The sequence below is a fragment of the Neoarius graeffei genome, chromosome 2 (genome assembly GCF_027579695.1).
Source record: "Neoarius graeffei isolate fNeoGra1 chromosome 2, fNeoGra1.pri, whole genome shotgun sequence".
Classification (NCBI taxonomy): Eukaryota; Metazoa; Chordata; class Actinopteri; order Siluriformes; family Ariidae; genus Neoarius; species Neoarius graeffei.
Genome location: NC_083570.1, coordinates 5,147,894 through 5,175,419, shown reverse-complemented (window position 1 = coordinate 5,175,419; position 27,526 = coordinate 5,147,894). Strand labels below are relative to the sequence as shown.

The following is a 27,526-nucleotide window of genomic DNA, read 5'->3' as shown; positions in this document are numbered from 1 at the left end:
TCAAAAATACACATTTCATAAACAAAATGTTCCCAAACAATGTCCAGCCGAGACAGAAGGTCATTTTTAACTGAACCTTAAGTTAATCCTTAATTTTGTCACCATTTTAATAATAATACTTATAAGAATAATAAGAATAATACTTATATAAACCTAACAGTGACCTTGGGTGCTTTGAAAGGCGCCGTGAAACAAATTAAATGTATCATTATTATATTATTATAGATGTCCTGTTGATGATCTTGCCTCGTCTCTGCCTTTCCCTTTGATTTTAATGATATTTCTGGTGGATGGGGTTCGAACCCTGCACTGACTGGGATTAGATAAAGTCTTGTGTTAACACTACTAGCAGATTTCTTTCTTCTGCCTTTCAGGAGATTCATTTCAGTCTGTTAACAATGTTAAAATGACCCAAAGGTAAAATGACCCGTGTCAGTGTGGGTTTCCTCCTGGTTCTCCAGTGTTCTCCTACTTCTCAAAGACACATCTAATGACTGATTGAGGCGACTCAGGATCTCTGATCTCAAACATATTCATCTACCAACTTCATTTCCATCTCAACAACCTGTTCATGAGAAATAATTCTTCATCGACCCAGTATAATGTTCTTGATAAATCATGATGTAAGGAATAAAAGAGGATGAGGCATGCTGCTCCAGGAAACTAATCTGCGATGAGGTGGTGGGATGTGGCCCAACACAAAGTGGATTAGTTTCCATTAACAGCACGTCATGAAGAGTTCAGGCTCTTGTTAAGCCTGGAGCACTCATACTGAGTGAAATGGAGATTATGTAGAAAAAAAGATCCACTTTTGTGATTTCTATTCGCAATAAACAATGCAAAATCAATAAAATACGGTTTTCCTTCCTGACAGCTGCGTCCTCCTCACTTTTAAAATGGCTCCAACATCCTTTAGGGATGAAGATCAGTTTAAAGATGTCACGAGGAAAAAGCTGTTCAAGTGAAACAATTGTAATTTATCAACAAGGCTGAAAGTTGTGCTTGAGGTGTCAGTAGGTGGAAAAGTCCAGAAAATTAAGATCCATTCTGTGAGTATTTCATGAAATTAATCCTAATCAGTGCAGCTACATGGGTTATATGTCTGCACTGAAGGGAGATGAAATGGTTAATAGAGGAGTGTTCATGATCTCTCTGTGTTTGTGCTCCTCCTCTTCTTCTACTGCTCTTTCACACACAGAACCAGGAAGTAACTCCTCATTTCAGAGAAAACAAACCGTTCTCTTTCTCTCTCTCGTTGTGATTTCAGGAAAATGGCCGAGGCCAGTATTTCAGTAGCTCAGGACCAGTTCAGGTGTCCAGTGTGTCTGGATCTCCTGAAGGATCCGGTGACTATCCCCTGTGGTCACAGTTTCTGTAAGGTGTGTATTAATGGCTGCTGGGATCAGGAGGATCAGAAGGGCGTCTACAGCTGTCCTCAGTGCAGAGACACTTTCACGACAAGGCCTGTTCTACGCAGAAACAACATGCTGGATGAAGTGGTGGAGAAACTGAAGAAGACTGAAGTCCAAGCTGCTTCTCCTGCTCACTGTTATGCTGGACCTGGAGATGTGGAGTGTGATTTCTGCACCGGGAGAAAACACAAAGCCGTCAAGTCCTGTCTGATGTGTTTGGCTTCTTATTGTGAAACTCATCTGAAACCTCATCTTGAAGTTCCTGCTTTGAGAAAACACACATTAATTGAAGCCTCAGCAAAACTCCAAGAGAAGATCTGCTCTGAACATAACAAGCTGATTGAGATCTACTGTCGTACTGATCAAACCTGCATCTGTTATTTGTGCACGTTGGAGAAACATAAAGACCATGACGCTGTTTCAGTTGCAACAGAAAGAGCTGAGAAACAGGTGAGAACTAGAAATCTTTCCAGAATTAAATCATCTTAATTATAGTTTCCCATCTAGAAACAGGTGCTTTAGTCAGTGATATGATTTGAACTTTAATTTCAATGTGTGTCTCAATCAGAAGGATTCTGTAAAAGCTGATTAAAATTGTCTGTGTTCTGGTGAACAGAGTGTTAAATTTATCTTCAGTGATGGTCGTAATCTGGTTCGGGGTGGGTTTCCTGATAACGTTGCCCTTTAGACCTAAAGAGAGAGTTGAGAGACTCTCTTAAGGAATGAACGTTGTCTGTGTGTGTGGTTTTCTGGAACTCACTCTTAAGAAGGAGTCTAAAGAGCAACAGGACGAAGAGCGTCTTTGCAGGTCGCGTCCCCGATATAGGCATTAGTAGCTGCTAAAGGCAATCGTACTGTCGTTGCTGAAGGCATTAGTAGTTGCTAAATCCAGTTGATAAGGTCACATGGTGCTCGTTTTTAACCAAAATCTAATTAAATATTAAGTGTTTAAAATAAGATAATATATAGTATCATCTGGAAGCATTACATATATAATGTGCTAATTAATTAATGAAACTATTTTGTTTGTGGCAATTTTTTTTTTATTCCAAGCGTGTTTTTAATGAAATGAACAAACGTTCACATGAAAGAATGAACAAATAATAAGCTAAATAATGAGGTAAATGTGTTCCCCGTGCTCGCTCATTTCACTGTTACCCCCCGATCATGCAGTCAGGATTATTTCAGCTGTTCTCCACAGTGCAGAGTGGGCCATGTTCTCCCTTATAAGTGCACAGAGAGAGAGAGAGAGAGAGAGAGAGAGAGGTTTTGATCTGTGTGTAGTGTGTACCGAAGGAGGTTTAATATATATAGTCAACGTTATATATAAGGAGGTCAATTCAACCTTCTTAGGTACACACTACACACACATCAAAACCTCTCTCTCTCTCACACACACACACACACACACACACACACACACACCATTAGAGGTGCAGAAATGTCTCATTTATAACACTAAATTAGTTAATCACTCGCCTAATGGAGCTAAATTTGATTAAAATATAGTGATATAAATGTGACATTCTGATATCCAGACGTAATTCCATAACATACTGAAATATATTCATCGTGTTTTGTGTATATTTATTTAATAATTAACAGAGCTGGACAAAGAACCCAACTTCATTACTTAAGTCAAAGTACAGATCCCACTGGGCAAATGTTACTCCGATACAAGTGAAAGTTGGACAGTCAAATTTTTACTTCAGTTAAAGTACTGCAGTATTTGCTTTTAAAAATCCTTAAGTATTAAAAGTACATTTTCTGTCAATGCATTGTTGTATTATAGCCACAACGCTTACAAAACCTAATGCCTCTGAAACACCTGACTGGATTTACTGACTAATTTGTAGAACCTGTAGAATAAACGCCTGGTAGAATGTTACACAATGAAACACAACTGAACTGAAAAAGACCCATTGTCATTTTCATTTTTTTTTTATTGTAACCCTCCTCCCCACCGCCACAAAGCAGCATGGTAGTGTTCTGACCCGGCTCTGGCAGTGTGTGCACACATGTATGTGTGTGTTAATCAGGAAGACAGTGGAACAGCTGTAAATGCAGCTTGCTCAGAAAATAAAAAGGACAATCCAACCTGATTAAAACCCAGATCCGCACCTCGAGCTTAATAACGGCCCAACAGCAACTCTGCTTTAAGCAAGACAACAAAAAAAAAGGTGCAAGACCATCATCTGACATCAAAACAAAAAATTCCAGCAATTTGTTGTGACTGACGAGTACAATACTGTCCATCTCACAGGTCTCACGTGTGCACGTGTGTATGTATTCATGCACATATGAATTTCCCTGTGGAATCAAAAGTGAACGTTATTCATGTTAGTGTAACTCCGTTTTTACATGCTAACTAACAGTGTCCAAGTTAATTAGCTATGTGTAAACATTAGCCGTGGACAAGGCGATGGCAACTTGGCAAATCCATAGAAAGTCATTTGACTAATCAGACTGTGTAGCTATTGCAACGTTATCGCGAGCTCTAAAGCACAGACAACTTCACTGCAAGCTTTCTCTTGGAATAAAACGTTTATATCCCTCAATATGCTTCCGCAGGTCAGATGGTGAGTTTTTGTAGGCTGTGATGTGCTCCGTTTTAGGCAAACAAAGCAAACATTTAAAATGAAACGACTCTTTATTCCTTTCAGAAAACTGAACCATGGGGTCTAGCTATAGAACCGTGGGTGTGTGCATTCCCCAGAAGAACCGCCTCCTTCCATTCTGCCATCAACTGATCGTGTTAAATAATGCTGCGGAGAAATCATTGATCTTGATTTTATCCAGACTATGGACGTGACGTGACCCTAGTGATTACTGATAGACTGTCTCAGTGTCACCTACGAAAAAAACCAATCACGTTTTAGAAAAGAAAAAAACATCCACTTTCAAAGCTGCTTCATAGTAACGAGTAACGAGGACCTTGATAGAAATGTAGTGGAGTAAAAAGAAAGAAAGAAAGCTTTATTTGTCACATGCACACTTCAAGCACAGTGAAATTCATCCTCTGCATTTAACCCATCTGAAGCAGTAAACACATGCACACACACACCCAGAGCAGTGGGCGGCCACACAGCACCCGGGTACCTCAGCCCAAGGCTGCCCCACGTCAACCTAACTGCATGTCTTTGGACTGTGGGGGAAACCGGAGCACCTGGAGGAAACCCACGCGGACACGGGGAGAACATGCAAACTCCACACAGAAAGGCCCCCGCAGGCCATTGGGTTCGAACCCGGAACCTTCTTGCTGTGAAGCGACTGTGCTAACCGCTACACCCAGCGCTCGAAACTAACGGCGTCCCGACGTCCCGGGGACCATAAAAAATGTCATCGGGACACAAAATTATCATATCTGGGACAATCCCGGGACAATGGGAAAAAATAGATCTAGAAAAAAAGTTCTACATTAATATTATTTACAAAGCCGTAACACATACGTAGACATTCACCTAATTTGTCAATTTTAATTTTAAAACGTCAACAGCGAAAAATACATAGTAGCTACACTTTCGATGCACCTGCATCAGTAGGCTACAGAGCAGTGCATTCTGTTCTAGAATCTTCGGCCGGAGTCCGCATTATATGGACTTGGAATGGAATTGCTACCGCACACACTGCGCCGACTCTTGCCAGAACAAAAATGCTGAAGTGGTTGAAGCGGACCGACCGCGGGGAAGAAACTGAAAGCCCAGACATAACGTCTCCGGGACCTTCAGGATCCAAAGTGTCATCGCCTGGTCTGCAGGCAACGCTAGCAACTGAATGAACTTAATGAACACTGTTAGACACGTTATAAAATACAACAGGAATGATGTGGATGATATTGACGGAAGATACCGTTCAACAGAATAAGTGAGTTTTCTTGGTGTCTTTCTAGTTCAGAAAGTTTAGTCAGTCAGCAGCACAGCTAGGCTCGGACCTGCTGGCACTATGCTGATGATGCTAACATTTGCACCCACGTTTCGGCAGCGAAAGTTCATAAAATGGATAACGGAAAGTTCATAAAAATGGATAACGGTAATGGTGAAAATGATAAGTTGGCCTTATAAGTGCCAACAGATATTCAAGGTATAAGTAGATGAAATGAACATAAAAGGGGTCTTATTTTCAGCTAAAGTGTACTGCAGATGTAGGGAGTTGAAACATTTTCTGAATGAGCTAGTTGGCCCCTTTAAATAAACGGGTATCTATTCATACAGTGAGATCGCCAAAGTTTAATAAACTGAAAATGCAATAACTGTAATTTTGAAGTAGATGATGTATAGGACATGTGTCGCTTGTGTCTTGTGACTTATTGTAAAAATGATATAAAGGTTTCAAAATCGCATAGTTACAAATATAATAGTAACTTCATATGATAATATTAACCACTGGTTATTTCAGAGAGGAAAAAAATGGGGACACTATTGCTTCCATTCGGGACAATACAACACAGAATTCGGGACCACTGGGGGACATAAAGAAAAAAAGTTAATTTCGAGCCCTGGCTACACCACTGTGCCGCCTGTGAAAAGTCATAAGTTTAAAAAAAAAAAACACGCAAGTAAAGTACAGATACTCAAAAAGTGTACTTCAGTACAGAACTCACATAAATGTAATTCGTTACTGTCCACCTCTGATAATTAACTCGATGTACTTGCAATGTAGAAGAAAACTAATTGAACACCACCAGCAGATTCAACCCCAGTTTCCCCCGCTGACTGTGAGAGTCCCTCAGAGCCGCATGCGCATTCTGTGGATTCGGCAGCGAGCGAGTCGCTCTTTGTTTTGAACGAGTGCTCCGGGTCTCTCGTAAATTCCGAGCAAACTAAAGGACGACTTGTGCTACGATGTTGTTCGGGAAAACCACGTTAGCTTGATGATGGATCTTAAGAGGTCATTTAAAACTCTCTTGGCCTTAAGAGGCTTTCGGGAAACCCAGCCCAGATCAGTTAGTGAACATTTCTCTCTCTCTCTCTCTCTCTCTCTCACACACACACACACACACACACACAGAGTACATAACCTTCAGAGCGAAACATGAATGTACTTTGAACTGACATTAATATGGAACCAGTTCGCTCGTACTGTATAAAAAGCTGAATGTATTTTATTTGTCCTCAGAGTGAGTTAAAGGAGGAGCAGATGAAATCCCAGCAGAGAATCCAGGAGAAGCAGAAGAAGGTGCAGGAGCTGAAACAGGCTGTGAACACTATAAAGGTGAGCAGTGAGCAGAGACAGAGCTGCTCCTAGAAACACACACAACATGGACAACGAGTCATTTACAGTCCCAGTAAGAGAGGGAATGATAGATGAGCTTTACATCTTGTGTGTGTGTGTGTGTGTGTGTGTGTGTGTGTCCTAACAGCTCAGTGCACAGACAGCAGTGGAGGACAGTGAGAGGATCTTTACTGAGCTGATCAGCTCCATGGAGAAAAAGCGCTGGGAGGTGACGGAGCTGATCAGAGATCAGGAGAAGGCTGAACTGAGTCGAGCTGAACGACTCCTGGAGCAACTGGAGCAGGAGATTGCTGATCTTCAGAGGAGAGTCACTGAGCTGGAGCAGCTTTCACACACACACGATCACATCCATTTCCTCCAGGTAACACTCACTGTCTGATCTACAGAGCCAGCTGTTCCTCACACACTCTCTAAAACACCTCTCATTAAGGGAACAATAAATGTCCCTGTCTGACATCACAAGTGGGTTTTACATTTCATTTGCTTTCTGTAGGTTTTAGCTTCTGGACGTCGCTCTCCTGAATTTAAGAGACCATTATTTCACACATCCAGCGTCACTGTCCATCAACATCTCTCATTTGATGGAGTGAGGAATTCTCTCTCAGATCTGAAAAAGAGACTCGAGGAATTCTGTGAGGAGGAATTCAACAAAATCCCTCCACATGGTAAGAGGAGCTGTTCCTGCTGGAGAAACACAGTGATGTGTTATTTCTTAGCGATGCTCCTGCTTTCTTTTCTGCAGACACTTTATTCACCCGACACTTTGAACTAAAACACTGATTTAAAATGAATAAACTGACTGGATCACTTTAAACTCTTTCCATCTTTTACACAAACTCATGTTTCTATTTTTCTCTCCACAGCTGCAGCAGTTCAGATCATTTCAGAACCAGAACCACAGAGCAGAGAAGAGTTTCTGAAATGTACATCTAACACACACACACACACACACACACACACACACTTCTAGGATTGTCACAATAACAAATTTTGTTGGACGATATATTGTCTCAGAAATTATTACGATAAATGATATTATTGTTGACGTCTTTTCAAGACAATTTTATGCCACTGGTAAAATAATAATGATCATGCAAATACACCCTTTCATAGAACAGTAAACTTTTTAATTAAGTCAACTTATTCAATTCAACAGTGGAATATAAATAAATAAATAAGCTCAATAAATAAAACAACAATCAAACAAAACCACTCACAACAAAAACAATAAATAAAATACAATTTATGGCTCTTAAAAATTGCACTGAAGTGAATATTAACTTGGCACAGGGTAATAAAAAGACATTCTTTTCTTCACAGGCAACATTCTGCCAATCCAGTTTCTCAAAGATTAGTACCCAGATCAACAAAAAGTGCAAAGTAACAACGTATTGCCAGCTGTCATTTGGATAAAAGTCACAACAATTAGAACGAGATAACATGTAGGCAAGGGCGTAGGTTTGGTATTAACATTGGTGGGGACAAAAACCCAATGCCAACCCCCAGTGGTGCCAACTTCAGGTCAACATTAGAGGGTCACAATATTTTGCTCCGTTGTGTTCCACCAAAAGAGTCTCCATCATCTCTCCAAAGGCCAGACTTTTAACATTTGAAGTTCAGAACTGTAGTAATTCATGAATAATAATAATAATAATATGAAATCCATTTGATTAACTGCAAATCTTGCATGTGATGATGAACTCATTCTACCAGTTTGCAAATGTGTTTTCCAAGCGAATAGCGCACTGACTGTCGGGAGGGTGTATGTTCCTTTCCCTCATAAATGGAAATAAAACCCATCCGGAGCCTTAAACACTGCGTTCCATGAGGCTGGCAGGGGGAGTCGCTCTCTTCTGTGGGATCTTTAACTAGTTTTAGAATGCTAGTTTAAGCTGATATGTGATTGATCTAACGGTAAAACAGCACGAGGGCTCGAGAACTTTGACAGTTTACAATTTTACTTCAGTGTTGCCAGATACTGCTGACGTTTTCCAACCCAAAATATGTTCAAAACCCACCAAAATGTAAAATGTACTTGATGCCTATCTTGTAAAGTAAAAATATGCAGCTAAAGTCCAGTATACTATTTGTAAATCGAACAAATAGCAGCATGAGCCCGTCAGTGCTGGAGGTGAAGAATCTGCTGTCTGGTACTCGGCTCCGTGTGGTTCAATCAGATTATAACTCTGCAATCATCTGCTGTGTTCTGAATCCTACATGCACCAGTAGGTGGCGCACACGCTTAATATTATGTAGGCTATGTTAGGCTACGATGCATATCTAACGTCTGCATTGCTGAGGTTATTTATTTTTTATTTATTTATCTTTTTTGTTTTATTATTTTTATAGGCCTAGTTATTCTGCTTAATTTATTTTTGTCTACATCCATGTATTTTCTTCATCTGTTATCCTGATTTTTGTGGATTTGTTAGATTGTACCTGTTTTATATACTTCAATTTAAAAAAAAAGTTAGGCTGAGATGCATGGCTGAATGTAACATGAGAAGAGAAAATGGAGAATGGATTGTGTCATTCTTATTTACTAATCTGTGGTTGGTAGAAGAGAGCAACTGGACTTGCTTGAAAAGTCTTGAAGACGTTTCGCCTCCCGTCCGAAAGGCATCATCAGTTCTGTCTGTCTAATAGGGAGTATCAAGTATTTATCCTCTCATGGATCATAATAGGAATCAGAATGCTGATGGCTGCAGTGAAGGTGGCTGATAGATGTCTTAGACACCCACCTCTGTTCAGTGATGGTCGTTCCAGGCTGACAAAAATGAACAATCCTCTCTGGCTAAGATGTCTGCCAGTTTTCTGGAAGTCCTCTCATACTCCCGCACTAGTCGAAGGGAACTCATCCCAAAGTGTGTAGAAACATATCTGTGAAGATACTCAGTCGTCCAGGTACATAGTAATCTGTGGTTGGTAGAAGAGAGCAACTAGACTTGCTTGAAAAGTCTTGAAGACGTTTCGCCTCTCGTCCGAAAGGCATCATCAGTTCTGTCTGTCTAATAGGGAGTATCAAGTATTTATCCTCTCATGGATCATAATAGGAATCAGAATGCTGATGGCTGCATTGAACGTGGCTGATAGAAGGGATGAGTTCCCTTCGGGGCGGCACGGTGGTGTAGTGGTTAGCGCTGTCGCCTCACAGCAAGAAGGTCCTGGGTTCGAGCCCCGGGGCCGGCGAGGGCCTTTCTGTGCGGAGTTTGCATGCTCTCCCCGTGTCCGCGTGGGTTTCCTCCGGGTGCTCCGGTTTCCCCCACAGTCCAAAGACATGCAGGTTAGGTTAACTGGTGACTCTAAATTGACCGTAGGTGTGAATGTGAGTGTGAATGGTTGTCTGTGTCTATGTGTCAGCCCTGTGATGACCTGGCGACTTGTCCAGGGTGTACCCCGCCTTTCGCCCGTAGTTAGCTGGGATAGGCTCCAGCTTGCCTGCGACCCTGTAGAAGGATAAAGCAGCTAGAGATAATGAGATGAGATGAGTTCCCTTCGACTAGTGCGGGAGTATGAGAGGACTTCCAGAAAACTGGCAGACATCTTAGCCAGAGAGGATCGTTCATTTTTGTCAGCCTGGAACGACCATCACTGAACAGAGGTGGGTGTCTATGACATCTATCAGCCACCTTCACTGCAGCCATCAGCATTCGGATTCTATGATGATCCATGAAAGGATAAATACTTGATACTCCCTATTAGACAGACAGAACTGATGATGCCTTTCGGACGGGAGGCGAAACGTCTTCAAGACTTTTCAAGCAAGTCCAGTTGCTCTCTTCTACCAACCACAGATTACTATGTACCTGGACGACTGAGTATCTTCACAAATATGTTCTTATTTACTAGTTTATGAGTTCAGTTTCTGCACTACATTACACACATTCATATTAGTCTTACAGTTACATCGACATTGTTTTGTTTAAATAATACTTAATGAGATAAATGTTTGTTAATGATCAATTTAAGCCAATGCTCGATTTTGGTTGTTTAAAATACCTAAGGGGTGCTGGGTAAACTAGGTCTTTGTGTCGTGTGATGCCCGCGATCTCTGATTGGGTCACAGAAGTGTTTAATATGGATTGGATTGGATCGGGGCGATTTCTCAGAGACAACAAGGGAAGCCGAACTTCCCCTAAAATTCTCTCCCCAAACTGCGGCGTCTACGACGTTGAATTCTCATTAAAACAATAACTTGCATAACATAATCTATGCCCAAGATTGTATTTACGTTCATAACTATCCCTATGTCATCCTGTAACTTATTTGAGTGATGTCTGACGAACTTGCAGTTCGCTACGAGAATCACCTTTGCTGCCAGGCTGTAACCTTTCTTATTTCAATGGGCTCTATGGACTGGCAGCCGGGTATCCGTTGCAGTCTACGAGACGGCTCTGAACAGCCAATTTCAGCTAGTTGTTATTGGTTAAAATCGACAAAATCGTCACTTCCGGGGAAGCCGGGTATCTCTGGGGGTAAACGGGACATGGGCGGGCCAAGAAGCCGGGCTGATAAAGGATTATTGGAGGTGGTGTTTGAAAGACATGAGGAGGGCAGTCGCTGTACTTCGGCGAGGAACACGGAAGCATGATCAGTCAGTCCCTAGCGGATGTCGAGAAAGTGTAGTCGTGTGCCAAAGTGCTGTCCGAATTTCTTTTCATATAAACGTTTCTTCTCATTGATGTCTCTGTGCATTACTCTGTAAATAAATGTAAATATTACTCATTGTGCTCCGTTAACTTTCATCCATTCTATCAGTTTGATCATTCGTGAATTCACTCGTTTATTTCATTTGTAGTTCAATCAATGTGGTTGTAGGCTAGCTTGAGCCTTATTGGGATCTGCAGTGCTAGCTGCTAATAGCTGGTATCTATCTGCTATAATGGCAAAGTACGGCCAGTCATTTTGCCCCGCCCCCGCCTCGTGCTCCGTCCGGTGCGGCAGTGATGTCCCGTTGCTCGCGCGCCACAGCAGAGACCCGCGCGACCTTCAGCCGGTACAGTCGCTGTTCTTTTACCACCTCCGTTATTCTCATCTTTCCGGTGCATTCTTGATTTTTCCATTGTGTCCTATTTTGCCATATCAAATACCCAAAATGGTATCGTATTATTCATATTTAAGTGAATAATCAATTGTCATCATAACTTGGCATTTTTAACCCAATCAATCAAAAAGAGGAATTTTTCAATATTTTCAAAAAATTTTACAAAAACATTTGAATTGTAATAAAAAAAAAATTCCACAGCAGAGGCCAGATAAAGAAAGACGCTATCTTTATTCTTATTAAACATGATAAAAGAAACATTGAGTGTTAGGTAAATGGAAAAAAAAAAAAAATAGTAAAATTAGAAAATTTATTTTTTGACCATAATGTCCCAAATGAGAGACCAGTTTCTGAGACAGACCCACATAACAACAAATTGACTCATGACAAATAAATAATTGAAAAATTGTATTACGTAGACCTAAAACTGAGCTTCGCCTATTTCAAAGCCCATCAGCCGCCACTGGATTGGATGTAGACTAGTGGACGGAGATAGTACATAGAATGCGCTGCATCAAAGTCCTTCTAAGGCTGTAGAAGTGTCTCTGGCTGCATTCTCACACAGAACATTCGTGCGAAATGTTTATAAACATCTGATAAAAACCCGCCGAAAAAACGTCAAAACCGCCCAATCTGGCAACACTGTTTTACTTGGCAACGGAATGTATCTGAATTCTGATTGGTTGCTGTACAGAGAAAAGTTTTCACTGCAACCGAACTGCTGTTTTCGTGACCACGCCCCCAGCGCAGATATTCATGTTCACATTGTTCAGTTTGTTTTTCTCTTTTATTTTAGATTTCTGTTATCTGACTCTGGATCCCAACACGGCACATCGTCACCTCATTCTGTCTGAGAAGAACAGAGCGGTGAGAGAGAGTGAGAGAGAGCAGCGTTACTCTGATCATCCAGAGAGATTTGATTCCTGCTGTCAGGTGTTGTGTAAGGAGAGTGTGTGTGGACGCTGTTACTGGGAGGTGGAGTGGAGCGGTGGTGGTGTGTCCATATCAGTCTCATATAAAGACACCAGCAGGAAAGGACGGGGTAATGAGTGTCGGTTTGGATTCAACAATCAGTCCTGGAGACTGCGGTGTTCTTCTTCTTCTCTCTCTTTCCGGCACAACAGCATTGAGACTAATCTCAGAGTTCCATCAGCCTCCAGAATAGGAGTGTATGTGGATCACAGTGCAGGAACTCTGTCCTTCTACAGCGTCTCTGACACGATGAAGCTCCTCCACAGAGTCCACACCACATTCACTCAGACTCTATACGCTGGGTTTGGGTTCTACTTGTTTTATGGTTCTACAGTGAGATTGTGTGATCCAGAATAAAAGTGTGTAGTGTTTTCTGTAAAATTCCTGCACGTTGCCACCTTGTTGCTCAGTCGTCTGTTTCACTAGAACACAATCCAGCTGCACAAAACACTCATTTTAATATTTAAATTAAAACAGATGAATAATTTAAAATAATTAAAAAGGAAATGTTAAAAATTAACTGTCAGACAAGAAACTCGTCAAATTTAAAAAGAAAATGATCTCATGACCTTCGCATTATAAAGTTCTGTTTGTTTCATATTATTCCACAAGGTTAAGTACGCTCGCATTTGTGGACATAAAATAATTTTGGTGAAATTGGGCAGCCTTGTCTGATTCCACGTAAAATCTTAAATTTTGGTGTCATTAAAGGGTTAAGGGAGATATTTATAGTTATATCATTGTGAAATATTTTAATAACCTGGCCGAGCCCTTTTCCAAATCCAAGATTGAGTTTTATAAACAAAATCGTGCTCCACAGTGTCGAATGCTTTGAAAAAGTCTAGAAATAAAACAAGACTGATTGAATAATTGATTGGTAATCAATCATATCCAGAATCAGTCAGACGTGGTTTTGAATATATCTTCCCTTCATGAAGGCTGATTGATATTCGTCTACAAGTTTTACAAGTCCACGCTTTAGACGATTAGCAGATACTAAGGCAAGTAATTTATAATCATTGCATAGTAAGGTTATAGGTCTCCAATTGTCTAGCAACAAGAAGTCTTTTTTGGGTTTTGGTAGCAAGGTTATTAAGCCTGTCTTCATCGTCGGGGATAAACATCCTTTGTGAATGCATTCTAAAAATGCTCTATATATTTTTTTTAAATATCCACCCAAAAGTATTTCAAAAATTCAGATGTTAAGCCATCGATTCCTGGTGATTTACCATTTTTCATTTGTTTTAATGCAATTTCAATTTCTGTTATAGTTCATTCCTCATCAAGTGTACGTTTGTCTTCATCCAGTTTTTTGATGTCATCATTGATGGGATAAAATAAAACGTCACATTCTGATTTATTAAATTTAAGTTACAATAAACGAGCCAAATTTCATCCTGTACTCATTTCTGATCTTCTATTATTGGTCATAAGCTTACTCATTTTTTTCTTAGTTTGTCTTTGTTTTTCAAGTCTCAAGAAATACGATGAACTTTTTTCACCCTGTTCGATCCATCCAGCTCTTGATCGAGTGGAAGCTCCATTTGCCTTTATTGTGTACATTTCGTCTAGTTGAGACTGCAGTGACTAATTCTGAAATGTTTAAGGATAGTTGTGTGTTATTTACTAATGTATTAATTTTACATGAGCTTCAGTTTTCTTAAATTACATACAAATTCATGTAAAATGACAGTAATTATATATGTAGCCTGGTATATTAAAGCTTGTCCATACTAACAATATTAACACTAATTTTAAGGTAAATTTTTATATTCACATGTAATTATACATTCAACCTGTAATTAAATATGTGGCTTTTTATATAAAGGTTTGTCCATACTAACAACCTAACGTTTTTCTCTGTAATAAGGTAAGGATTAGTTTTATATCCGTATATTTTTACATTCAAACTAATTAAATATGTAGCTCATTATATATAGGTTTACATGTACGGTATGTCCTACTGATGTTTTTCTCTGTAATGTTAAGGTAAATCTTATTCACAATCTTGTTCACTAGTACTTGTATTGTATGTATAAAAGTGCTGGTGTAGACATACTTTAATATTCAAACTGTAATTCTGGATATAATGCCAATGAATCTGACAAAAATAAAATGAGGAAAGGCAAAGTCAGGAAAAAGGTTTGCAATAGTCCAGGCAGGAAGTAGCAACAACGATTAGCTTCTTGCTGTTGAATGTTTTATTCAAACATTCATCAATGCATTTACACTTAATGATAAGGGCATCATGAACCCCCAGAGTGCTCTTTTGAATGAAGGGCCTCCAAATTAAAGCTTCAATTTGTGTGTGCCAAATAGGCCTAACACATGAACAAGTCTGATGCACCTTATATCTAACAATAACCTGCCAGCCGCAGAGTGAGACACTGAGAACAGAAATCTTCAATCTATTGCAAGTGTATATTATATATAGGCTGTGCTTACAAAAAGTTTCTCAAATGAATCAACACTTCAATAACATTCATCAACTTATTTCAATGCACTGTTCTACTTGGAAACCTTTGGTCCTGGCATTCACATGGACACGTGTTTGTTTGGTGAGGTAGTGATCTCACCCTTTTACTCTGTCCATTCAAAATTGGCAATTTTGGAAATGAGGCTCAGCACCCTTGGGTTGACAGCATACTGACGTCCCTTTGCTTTTCGCTCGACTTTGGTCCCTTGATCTGGGTTGATTCTGAAGATGCATCTGTTGGAAAAACATTTAACACAAACCATTCAGAGAAAACTAATGTTGGCATTAAAGCCAGTGAAACAGCATCTTTAGATACAAAGTTAATACGTTTTCACAAAGCTACACTATGCAATTTCCAATCATTAGAGGGGGTTGAGAGTAGAAATGCACTGAGACTCCTAACTTGAGCAGTATGTATACGTACCGCATGTCTCAGAGCCTGTGAATATTCTCATTCAGCCAGGTCATAGTTATCACGAGGAAATTTAATTGAACGCAACTGGACTTGGTTATATGTCTTTGAAGACGTTTCACCTAGGACTAGTCCTAGTCTAATCCAGCCTAGTCAGACGACCATGAACTGACGAAGAAGTCTTCAAAGACCTATAACCAAGTCCAGTTGCATTCAATTCAATTTCCTTGAGATACGCATGTCAGAGTTATGAGCTGGGGAGGAGTTGCTAGGTTTGAATGCTGTGTGTTTACAAACAGCAACTGGCAAATTCTACATTATCTACCTGTAAAGCAGCGTGTGCATGCATTCTGAAAGTGTACCTCTGCAAGAACTCCAGAGTAGCGGCAAGTTCCACTGGGTAGTCAATGTTGTGCAGGTAATATGAGCAGAACATCTGGAATGCTTTGGTGAAGCTGTTCGTTGACTATGACCTGGTCCACAGCAACCATGAACATCTTGGCAGTGAGTGGGCTATTACCTGAAAACAGTGCGAAAGTATTATTACCATAGCCAGTAAATAGTTTGCTACATGTTTATGGATCCCTAATGGTTAACTAAGCCAGGAGCTGTGTTCCACACACTGCAAAACAAAAACTGTGCCAAGTGTAAAAAAAAAAAAAAATGTAAGTTATGTAAAATGATTTCTCCAGCTCTAAACATGTTTTGCAGTGTATGGTGCACTCCTCCATATGTGTAAACAAAGATATTAAGTCATAACATTATTTTTTGGCACACCTACCACAGACCACAATGCAGGGTGTCCATGGTAGCCTGGTGGTGTCCACATCAGTCGCAATGGCGGCGTCATCGACATTTACTAACATCTTGTCTTCCTGCTCTTTAAAATGGACAAGAAGCATCAGTACAGCTGCACAAGTTTCATCACCTCCTGCCAGGGCTTGGTTCAGAATAGTGCCTGCTCTGCTGGACGGCTCAGTTTGAATAAACTGAAAATACTGCAGGATTCTTCTGAACTTGGTGGCTGTGGACTCTTCAAAGCTGTCATCAATCTGGACACCTGTTAGTTCTCTGAAATGAAGCCTCATTCCAATTTCCTGGCAGAGGAAAGGCCATTCCTTAAGGATCTCTTCTGTCTCCTTCAGTCCTGACAGTATGTCTCTCCTCTGTGAGGGAAACATCAACCATCAGTCTTTCTATTTTCTTTGCATCTTTGTCTTTGAACATCATTAGTTCTTGTTTTTGCTTATCTTTTGTTTCACCAGCAGGAAGCTCTGGGTCAGGATTAATGCAGCCATATGCATCTTTGCATGCTTTTTTTGCATTGTCAGGAGTGTCACTTTCAGAAAGCCTTTTCTGGGCAGGAGCTTGGAGTCGTCTATAGTTATCAATCCGAGATATGAACTGTTTCACAAGTGAGTCATGCCCAGTGCCGACAACCTGGCCCTCAATCTCATCTCGGAAGGATTTTGGGGAGTGAATTACCATTTCCCTTGAAATTTCAGTGATGTGCCTCTTTCCAGGTTTCTTGCATACAGTCAGTATTTCAGCAGTGACAATCCTAATAATCTCCCTTCTCTCTGCTGCAGTCAGTCTCTTCTCAGTATCCAACACCCTTCTTGTATTTGAGGGCATCTTATTCCAGGGTATTTCAAAGCTGTAATGCCAGCTACTATCTTCTCCAGCTAAAAGTGAGGAGCCACTCTCTGAAGTAGTAGGTGAGGCTTGACTTCTCATGGCTGTGACTGAGACTGGGCTCCTTGTAGCAGTGGACTTCGGCGTGGTGTCGATATCATCAGTGTCACACACACAAATGATTCTTCACCAGTGCTCACCTCTTCAATTTCACTGGTAAGTAATGAGGAGGAATCATCCTCTCTCATAACTGAGGGTGAACCTGAATTAACAAAAGGACACATTCATGTCAGTCAATATCATTCATATATAGTTTTCACTTATTGTTCTGACCAGTGAGTCAATCCTTACCTTGCAGTATCTAATCTAGTAGTAAGTACACTGTAATCCATCACTGTTGGTAGGCTAGTGTCACAAGTCAAGAGAGTTGACAATGACTCAACAAAAACTACACACTAAGATTTTATTCCTTTATTTATAAATAATTGTAAGTATTTATTCTTGACCAAGAAGGCAGTAATTTATTTTGTGACAAAATTGTAAGGATTTATTCTGTTCAGTTAAAATGACCTTCTGTCTCATGACATTGTTTAAAAATTCCATTTAGAACATTCTGCTTAATTTTGATATGAAATGTGTATTATTGATCAGAGATGTGTCTGGACGGCGCCAAGGCCTGCAATGATGTCAGACACACCCACACACACCCACAGCTGCATATCCAACGTGTATTTGGAATTAAAAGTTAGATTTAAAGCCATGAGCCAATGTTTGACTTTTATGAAGTAGCGCAGGTAAATGGCCAAGGCTGTACAGTGTGACCATTTTACTCGCATATGCGACTAAAAATAGATTGGTGCGAGTAGGAAAAACAGAATGGGAGCACACATGCGAGAACCGATTTCAGCCATTTCATTCGCATTTTGCCCCTAAAATAATAACAAACAAAGTGTGGTCTTATTTCTAGTTTTCATACCCTACCAATCAGAACTGTTGGAACACGTCTTGACGTGCGATGACGCCTCGCATTTCTGTTGAGCGGCGGGAAAGCAAAGACTCTCAACGTTCTAACCTTTTCATCGTCTCAGGGGAAAGTGCTACATTTGTTCACTCAGCGTCAGTATCGTAAATCTAAAAATGTTACAAAATCAAATATCGTCGTATTTTCAAAGAAGTCGTGTGAGATCCGAGGAGGGAGAGGAGGATATCGTGAGAGAAGAAATGGATACGACAACAGTGAGGGATAGTAGTGCTACTACCGGCAGTGGTGTAAACAGTAAGGTTTACAAGTTTCAGGCTGACTGGATCAAGCTTTTTCCATGGCTAGTTTTTGAAAACGAGCTAATGTACTGCAAATACTGTAAAGGGCAGAAGCAAGCAGGGAATTCGGCATTTGTGACTGGAAACCAGCACTTTAAAAAAGACAGTCTCACGAAACACAACATATCTAAACGGCACATCGCCTGCAGAGACGGTTATTTAATTCGACAGAACAAAGGCTCGACGGTGGACGCAGCCCTGGTTAGACAGGTGAAGATTTCGGAGATGGAGGCAATGAGACAGCTCAAGATCAAAATGAACATTGCCTACTTCATCGCCAAGGAGGAAGAGCCGTTTGTGAGATTTGGGCCACTTATCACCCTGCACAAGAAGAATGGCATTGATGTGAACCCAACTTACGACAACCACGTGAGGTAATATTGTATTTTATAATGATCATTATTATGTAAGGGATAATGTATTGTCCAAGGGCGACTAGCCTATAGGAAAAAAAATTCCCGTCAGGACGAACAGCATCCCGACGCCGGAGAGAAATATTTTCCTATTGTCGCCCGCGGACTATACGTTATCTCCCTTACAATACGGCTACTTGTGAACATGAGAAAACATATACAAAAAGTTTATGATTAATTTTATTTGACGTTTCAGCCTTCAGTTTAATTACGAGGCAATGTCATGATCGTTTTCAACTTTTTCAATTCAAATGATGTTCGCATTAGTAGGCTACTTAATTTCCCCCACCTGCGTGCAAGGACTGGCCACATCTATGTTAACGATATGACGATAGACAGTTTGTGTAGGCTGACTGTTCTACTTACGAAGTGATACGCTGGCATGATTCTGCTGTGAAAATTCCCGTTACCATTGACAGCGGGCATTATACATTGTTGCCAGCTAGGGATACTCTGGGCCATGACCACCACGGGCCCAGTCGGGGTGAAGTGCACACAGCAGTGGTAGTCTGTTTTATTTTGTAGGTTATTGTGTGTCTTTTCTGACTGCCCATCCCTAGTAGGTATCAGCATTAAGTTGTCAGCAGTGTGTTTAATTCGATTTTTTGTATTTTTTATGAAGTTATATTAAGAATTATTACCATGCAGAATTTTGAATGTTAGTTTTTAGAGTTTATTTTAATATTCTTCGTATAATGATAGGGCTGCAACAAATGTTTGGAACAAATTGTCAGTCATGTTATGTGACTGCATGAACTACAAGCACTTTACGACAGTATTCTTATTCATACAGATGTGCGGAAATGATTGGACAAATTGCTGATCTCTTGAAAGAGAGCCTAACTGCTCAGCTGAGAACAGCAAAGTACCTTGCAGTCCTCATCGATGGAGACACTGACATATCAAACACTGAGTGCGAGATTGTCTATGTGTGTCTGGTGGAGGGTGGGAAACCAGTCACTCTACTGGTTGGCCAACAGGCTCTTGAACACTCCCATGCCATTGGTAAGTGGTCAATCCAGCAGCTAGAAAGAAACCTTCATTTTTGTACAGTTTCATAAATGCATAATTCACTCAATCTCTTGTTTGTTTTTCATGTTTTTGTGTTGTCCTTCAAGGTGTTCTGGATGCAACCAAGGCTGCATTCAGTGCAGTTTACCCCGAGGACAATGGGGGGTCGTGGTTGGCGAAGCTCATCAGCTTTGGGGCAGATGGTGCCTCAGTGAATATGGGCCACCGTGGAGGAGTGATTGCTCTCCTCCAAAGAGAGGCAGGGGAGCATATTATCCCCATCCACTGCATGCCACACAGGTTTGTAACTGAAAAAATATGGTTATGATTATGTGGTAGCAGATATAATGTATACTAAACTAGGGTCATCACTATCATCCTTCAAGAAGTTAACAAAAACCTATCTATTCCATTGCCGGGACTCTTTTCCTGCATGATAATAATGTAATGAATGCACACACACATTTGTGAGCAACACAGACACACAAGCTACTTTTGTAACACAGAGGGGAAGAAAAAGGTTGTTTTTAACTATTTTTGCCTTCACAGACTAGAGTTGGCAATCCTGACCCTGCAGAAGAAGGAACCAATGGTGTGCCAGGTGTACGATCTCCTGCATCTCGTGTGGAAGACCTACCACTTCAGTGGAAAATCCAAGAGAGAGCTCCATCAACTAGGGCAAGAGCTTGGTGTGAAGGTCTGCACACCGTCTACCGTCAAGGGGACACGCTGGATTCCTCATGTCCACAGAACCCTCAAAGTGTTCCTGCGATATGGAACAGATACTGACCTTGCCACAGGCCATGGCCAGTACTCCATTGTTCTGCAGCACATGGAGCACCTGGCTGTTGCAGGATCAGTGGAGATTCAAGGACGGGCAAAGCAGGTGAGTCCTAGACAGTACATGAAACTAAAAAATTGATTTCAGACTTTAATGCTTGGCAGATTAGGGAGTGGCTAGGAATACATAGGGCCTACTTGTATTGATCTACTCACTACCACATAGGTAAAGAGAGGGATGGAGAGTGCACTTTTTTGTGTATTCTGCCATTTTCTCGCTGACGTCTTCGAGGAGCTGTCTTCATTTAGCCTGACCCTGCAGAGAAAAGACCTGATCCTCCCCCAAGCAACGTCAGAGCTGAAGACTGTGACCAGACTGGAAGCATTTAAGTCCAGGGCAAAATCAGGAGGCATGCTCGAGAAGATCCAGGCCATGCTTGCTCAGCATGGAGAGGAAGATGAGTGTAGATTCCAGGTGTGTTACTAGGATGAGTTTGTTGGGATTTTAGGGAAATATGTTTAGAGCAGAACTTACATTACACTTCAGCATATTGGTTACAGTCCCTGCATCTGGCCATGGCTGCAGAAGTGTTTGAATCAGTCACTATATTATTATTAGTGTACTGTAGGTTTTGGATTTTAACATTTTGGAAACATGCTGTCTTAAAACAATTTTGTGTGTGATTGTCTCGCTCAAAGGGAATATCACTGAAGGGGAATCTCACAGGTCTTGCTGACTTCACCCACCCCCAGCTGAAGAAGCATGTGGAATCAGCCATCAACATCTGCGTGTCTGAACTGAAAGACCGGTTTGGTGGGCTTTTGGACGATGGGGCTGATGTCAGGACCCCAGTACAGGCCTTCAAAGTCTTCAACCATGACACATGGCCTGATGACCATGCCAGCCTTCTGACGTTTGGTGATGAAGACGTGGCAGAATTGGTGGCGCATTTCAGAGAGCCTCTCAGCAGGTAAGAATATATTTTGCACTGCTGTACTATAATGCAATCAATTATGTTTTTGGTATTTGCTAATCTCCATAGATCAGGGTGTGACCTGGCAGCTGTTCAGAATGAGTGGCAGGGACTGAAGATCTTGGTCAGTCAACACTTCAAAGACAAGCACTACAGTGGCCTGTGGGAGACCATGCTTACCAAGGGGCCATACAGAGAGGATTATAAGGTAAGCAAACACTGTTGAGCATTTATATGCTGCAGTGCCCTCCTATTATTGATGGTTATAGATGAGATAAGTAAGGCCTATCTTGATCCCCCTAGAACATACTGGAGTTGGTGCACATGATGCTGGTGCTGCCCATTTCAGCTGCCCAGTGTGAGAGGGGTTTCTCCGCACAAAACCCAATTAAGAACAGCAAACGAAGCTGCCTAGCAGTGAGCACAACTGAGGACCTCATGAGAATCAGCCTGGAGGGACCATCTCTGGAAGACTTTGATCCAAGCCCTGCTGTGGACCGCTGGATGGACTCAGCAAAGCGTAGCAGGCGGCCAGATTACAAAATATGGGAACGGGACATTGTGTGTGTGTGAGGGTGCGGGAGGTTATGGGTCAATGATTTGTCTGAATGAATTGAATTGAAATGAATTGTTACACTTATTACATCTTCCCCATTTAATTCTGTAAGTGTAAAAAAGTGATGTTTTAATAATAATAAAAATGGCATTTAAGAAATTCGTAGTGCTCCTAAATTTTTTTCTGTGCTCCTATTTTTTTTCATTTAGGAGCACAAGTGCTCCTTGTGAAAAACCTAAGCGTACAGGGCTGTAAATGGCTAAGTCATAGGCTACAACTCCCTCAAACAAGTCATGCCCTATGCATGGAGGAAGGCCTGGCTGACATACATGGAAATATTTCAGAGTGTTGAAGATGGAGTCACAATGTATGCCTTTGACATGATTCACATCACTCTCCTGCAATAACTGCACTGCTTCTTTGTAGTTATCAACTGTTTGTACAGGAAAGCTCTGACTCACACTCTCAAGTTGGTCTCTTTGTACCTCACAATACCTGCAGAAGTACTTGGAGGTGCTGAAATTCTGAGTGTAGCCACCAATGCAGTGTGACCCCAAATTGTCACCTGCAATAGATATTATGGTTGCTCGAACCACACGACCAGAGGGTGTCACGAGTCCGTGTTCTTCAAGTTGTCTCAGGTCTGACAACAATCTCGAAAACACTGTCCTGACCAAAGGATTTAAAGTCTGTCTCTTTGCACAACAGTACTAACTGCATATTGTCAATACTGGAACGATGGAATGGCTTAAAGTCAGCGAGTGTGAAGTATACTCCGGCAAGTTTATCTTTTCTCCTGGATGACCCAAGTGGGTTCACAACTTCAAACGCATCCTGATACAAAATCAGTTTCAGGACTACGTCACCTGCTTGTAGAGACAAGTCTTTGGATTTGAAGACAGAGCCATCACAAATATCACTTAAGATGATATCAGAAACAGGACGATTTTGAGACTCCACACACTCTTCCCACACAACAGGATCTTTTAGAATGGCTCTTAAAGTGTCATGCAAGGGTATGTATTGTGCATAACAGTCTCTTCTATGTTCATTGGTGCCCAGGTAAACATTTTCTGGGTGCACATAGGCAAAGTTCCTCTCAAAATACTGCCTCCTGGTATGTTCAGTGGAGAGATGAGAGCTACATGCAGCATGCAAATCAGTTTCCTGGAGACTCTGAAAAACTGAATCAAGCTCAGCATCTGACATGTTACTATTAGCTCTAAGTGTCTCTTTAATCTTGTCTTTTGTGTACTGATGACAAATGGCATTCAGGCCATTAATTTCTTCAACAATCATTTGAATAGTTGATGATGGAACCAGGTACTTTGCCTGGAGTTGCATGTAAAACAGGCACAGATTCCTCATGTACAATGAACTAATATCAATATCTTCTGTAACCTGAGACTGATTTTTACTGAGGTCCATTCCAGTTTCAGTTTCGTTGGACTCAATCTGAGAGGACACAGATGACTTTAAATGCCTTGATACAATTGCGGAATGGGCAATGTATTAACTAGGGATGAGCGAGTACAGCATTATCTGTAAACCATATGAATTATCTGTATCTGTATCCATACCATGAAGTGGGCGGGATTTAACCCAGAAGTGGGCTGGATTTAACCCGGAAGTGGGGCTGGTTGTCTTGAAATGGGCGGGGCTTTAACCAGTATGTTATTTTAAGCATGCAATTGATATGGGTTGATCAGAAATTGTTATATTTATTGCTGATTAGAAAACTATTTACAGGACAGCATCAGCATTGAGCTTCAGATCAATGGTTTTGATCACGATAGCAAACGAACTATTTACAGAACAAGTTTTGCAACAATGAATACAACACATGCGGTTGCAATTATGAAATGAAATGTAATGAACAAGAGTTTGCATACTCAACATAACTTTCTTTTTTTAACTTAATTTTTTTATGATCAGTGTGATTTTTTTTTAATTTTTTCTCCTTCTTTTTAATTTTTTTTCATTTCCACACCAGGGGTGTGTGTGTGAGTGTAGCTTAATTTGTAATACTTATCACTACCCAAGTAGCAATGAGAATCGGGCAGCTTCTGTAAAACCTCCAGCGCCATCGGCTGAATAGTGGCAACCGCAATTGGGCCAGGTCTTTAATTGGCTCCGTCTGACTGAGCATCGGCTGAGCCACGGCAACCGGGAGCGTGCCGCTTCCATAAAACTGCAGCTCATGCCGACTGTGATTTGGTGGCATCGGCTGAATCATGGCACCCAGGTTAAAATCTGAGCGCTCGGCTACCAGTACGAAACCGATTGAAAATGCCAACGGTACTGCAGCAAGCATCATTTGCACACAGTTCAATCACTGACTTCATTGACCAAGGGCGTAACCATGGTATAAATATTGAGGGGGTCCAAATTTGAGCCCTTCCCAAAATATTTTTAAGTGCATTTCATATGGGCCTATTGATAAAGATGTACTTATCTAGAACATTGTTTTGATGAATACAATTACCAATGAACATGTTAACATTTATATCTTGTTTTTTTATTGTGTATCAGGCAAAACACAAAACAACAGAATGTGCAACTGCAAAACATGTAATGCAATACAACATACAAAAATCATGTAAAACATTGCATGAAAATCTGTCACACCAGAGCTAGTCACACACACACACACACACACACACTTCAAACAAATGCAGAAATGCCAAATTGCTACAAAAAAAATGGCTACCAAAGCAATAGAAAGGAGCATTACCCTGGTTAATAGCTCAAAACAACATAGAACTTTGTAGAAAAGATATTGACTTTATCAATGGCCCAAAAATATGGAGGCGTTCAAGAATAGAGGGCTACCACGTGACGTCACCGTACCACGAGATTTTGTTAGGGCGCCATATTGGAAGACCTCAAGTACATACATACATACATACATACATACTCACAATATAAAACAAACTACGAGCGAGAGTGAAGTGACACGATGGCTGATAATTCGGGTTATGTGAGTACATTACCAGCTGCAGAAAGGGCACGGTATGTGCAGAAACTCGCTGTGATTGATGGGTTTGACCCATATGATAAGACTCGCGGCAAGGGAGAATGGAAACATAAGGAGGACCGGACACCAATTCTGCCATCTGTTTGCTACCCAGACATTGTAAACTATTTGTTGTTTACACCCAGTGCCTACACTGCTGATGACTTGAAAGCCTACAAAGGGCTACAGGCTTACAATTATGTTGTTAGTGGCTTGGTTCGTGATATTACAGCTGTTATTAAGAATAACCTACACATAGTTATGGCCAAGGTAATCTTGTTGATATTTATATCTTTTAATAATATATCTTTTCAGTTGAAAAATTAATAATTTTTGTGACTATTAAGGTATCCATAATTTAGGTTAATTTATCCAAATTATACATATGTATTTATGATATATGCCTACACAACAATTAGGCTTTATTTATATAATAGGAGGGAGAGCAAGCCCCAAACCATCCTAAATTATTATTATTATTATTATTATTATTATTATTATTATTAAATTGTAGAAGTCTGGGAGGCTTGCTCCTCATACAGTTATCAACTTGGGGCCAATTTAGCATGTTTTAAATCTGAATTTCTTGCGTTTGCTTACCTCAAAGTGTCCGCAGATCATGCACAGACTTATCCATTATATCCACAGTTTTTTGCCAAGTCTCACACAGGTTTCTTTCAAGTCTACTGTTGGGCCAATAAATCATAAATAAAACAGCTCAGATTTGTTTGTTTAAGTCGTTTGCCACTCCACTTTATTCTCATGGGTTCACATACCGCTGCTGTTATTTCCCCATAATCACGAGTTTGTTGGTCTTCCAATATGGCGCAGGGTCTGTTTACTTCCGGTTTCGGGTGACGTCAGTGAAATCCCTCTTATAGAGGGACTGACGAAAATGATAATTATGACTGACCAAAATGATAATTTTATTTAATTTACTTACATTTAATTAAAGGATAGTATGCTCTTATTACTAGCCTACTGATGACATGCAGCCTATGATGAGGTTAAAAATAATGTAAAGTTGTTTTAAGGACTCGTAATACAATGCTCTTTACCAGTTCATCTTCAGAGCAGGTCTCTGTCTGTTCCCTTCCTCCATCATGCCTGTGGCTCTCTGTGACAGACTCATCATGCCTGTGACTCTCGGTGACAGACTCATCATGTCTGTGACTCGTCTGGAAAAAAAGGCGAATGTCAGCCCGTTGGTGACACTAGGCGGTGTGTATGATTGGTAATTACTAACACTGACCACTAGGCGGTGTGTGACTGGTAATTCCTAACACTGGCCACTAGGCGGTGTGTGACTGGTAATTACTAACACTGGCCACTAGGCGGTGTGGGACTGGTAATTACTAACACTGGCCACTAGGCGGTGTCTATGACTGGTAATTACTAACACTGGCCACTAGGCAGTGTGTGACTGGTAATTACTAACACTGGCCACTAGGCGGTGTGTATGACTGGTAATTACTAACACTGGCCACTAGGCGGTGTGTGACTGGTAATTACTAACACTGGCCACTAGGCGGTGTGTGACTGGTAATTACTAACACTGGCCACTAGGCGGTGTGTGACTGGTAATTACTAACACTGACCACTAGACGGTGTGTATGACTGATAGTTACTAACACTGACCACTAGGCGGTGTGTGACTGGTAATTACTAACACTGGCCACTAGGCGGTGTGTATGACGGGTAATTACTAACACTGACCACTAGGCGGTGTGTGACTGGTAATTACTAACACTGACCACTAGGCGGTGTCTATGACTGGTAATTACTAACACTGGCCACTAGGCGGTATGGGACTGGTAATTACTGACACTAGCCACTAGGCAGTGTGTGACTGGTAATTACTAACACTGGCCACTAGGCGGTGTGTATGACTGATAATTACTAACACTGACCACTAGGCGGTGTGTGACTGGTAATTACTAACACTGGCCACTAGGCGGTGTGTACGAGTGGTAATTACTAACACTGACCACTAGGCAGTGTCTCATCTCATCTCATTCATCTCATCTCATCTCATTATCTCATCTCATCTCATCTCATCTCATCTCATCTCATCTCATCTCATTATCTCTAGCCGCTTTATCCTTCTACAGGGTCGCAGGCAAGCTGGAGCCTATCCCAGCTGACTACGGGCGAAAGGCGGGGTACACCCTGGACAAGTCGCCAGGTCATCACAGGGCTGACACTTATGGCCCTTTTCCACTACCCTTTTTCAGCTCACTTCAGCTCGCTTCAGCTCACTTCAGCCCGACACG

At 41.1% G+C, this 27,526-nt stretch overlaps 2 protein-coding genes and 1 long non-coding RNA gene across 3 annotated transcripts; 2 read left to right on the top strand and 1 right to left on the bottom strand.

Moving 5' to 3' along the window:
- Positions 1-1,199: 1,199 nt before the first annotated feature.
- On the top strand, positions 1,200-13,041 carry LOC132879373 (E3 ubiquitin/ISG15 ligase TRIM25-like). The gene is made up of 6 exons (XM_060913723.1): positions 1,200-1,862; positions 6,528-6,623; positions 6,772-7,005; positions 7,138-7,309; positions 7,508-7,567; positions 12,485-13,041. Exons 1-6 carry the CDS (start codon positions 1,272-1,274, stop codon positions 13,015-13,017), a joined length of 1,686 nt encoding a protein of 561 aa, XP_060769706.1. The 5' UTR covers positions 1,200-1,271; the 3' UTR covers positions 13,018-13,041.
- Positions 13,042-15,911: 2,870 nt separating this feature from the next.
- LOC132871643 (uncharacterized) lies at positions 15,912-26,438 on the bottom strand. Its single transcript, XR_009651311.1, has 3 exons — positions 26,312-26,438; positions 16,330-17,445; positions 15,912-16,068 (listed from the first exon to the last, which is right to left on the bottom strand). It is a non-coding gene; the product is annotated as an uncharacterized LOC132871643 (long non-coding RNA).
- Positions 18,403-22,052, top strand: LOC132870939 (zinc finger protein 862-like). Its single transcript, XM_060904965.1, has 6 exons — positions 18,403-18,877; positions 19,710-19,921; positions 20,035-20,227; positions 20,477-20,813; positions 21,407-21,678; positions 21,751-22,052. Exons 1-6 carry the CDS (start codon positions 18,405-18,407, stop codon positions 21,905-21,907), a joined length of 1,644 nt encoding a protein of 547 aa, XP_060760948.1. The 5' UTR covers positions 18,403-18,404; the 3' UTR covers positions 21,908-22,052.
- Positions 26,439-27,526: the final 1,088 nt, after the last annotated feature.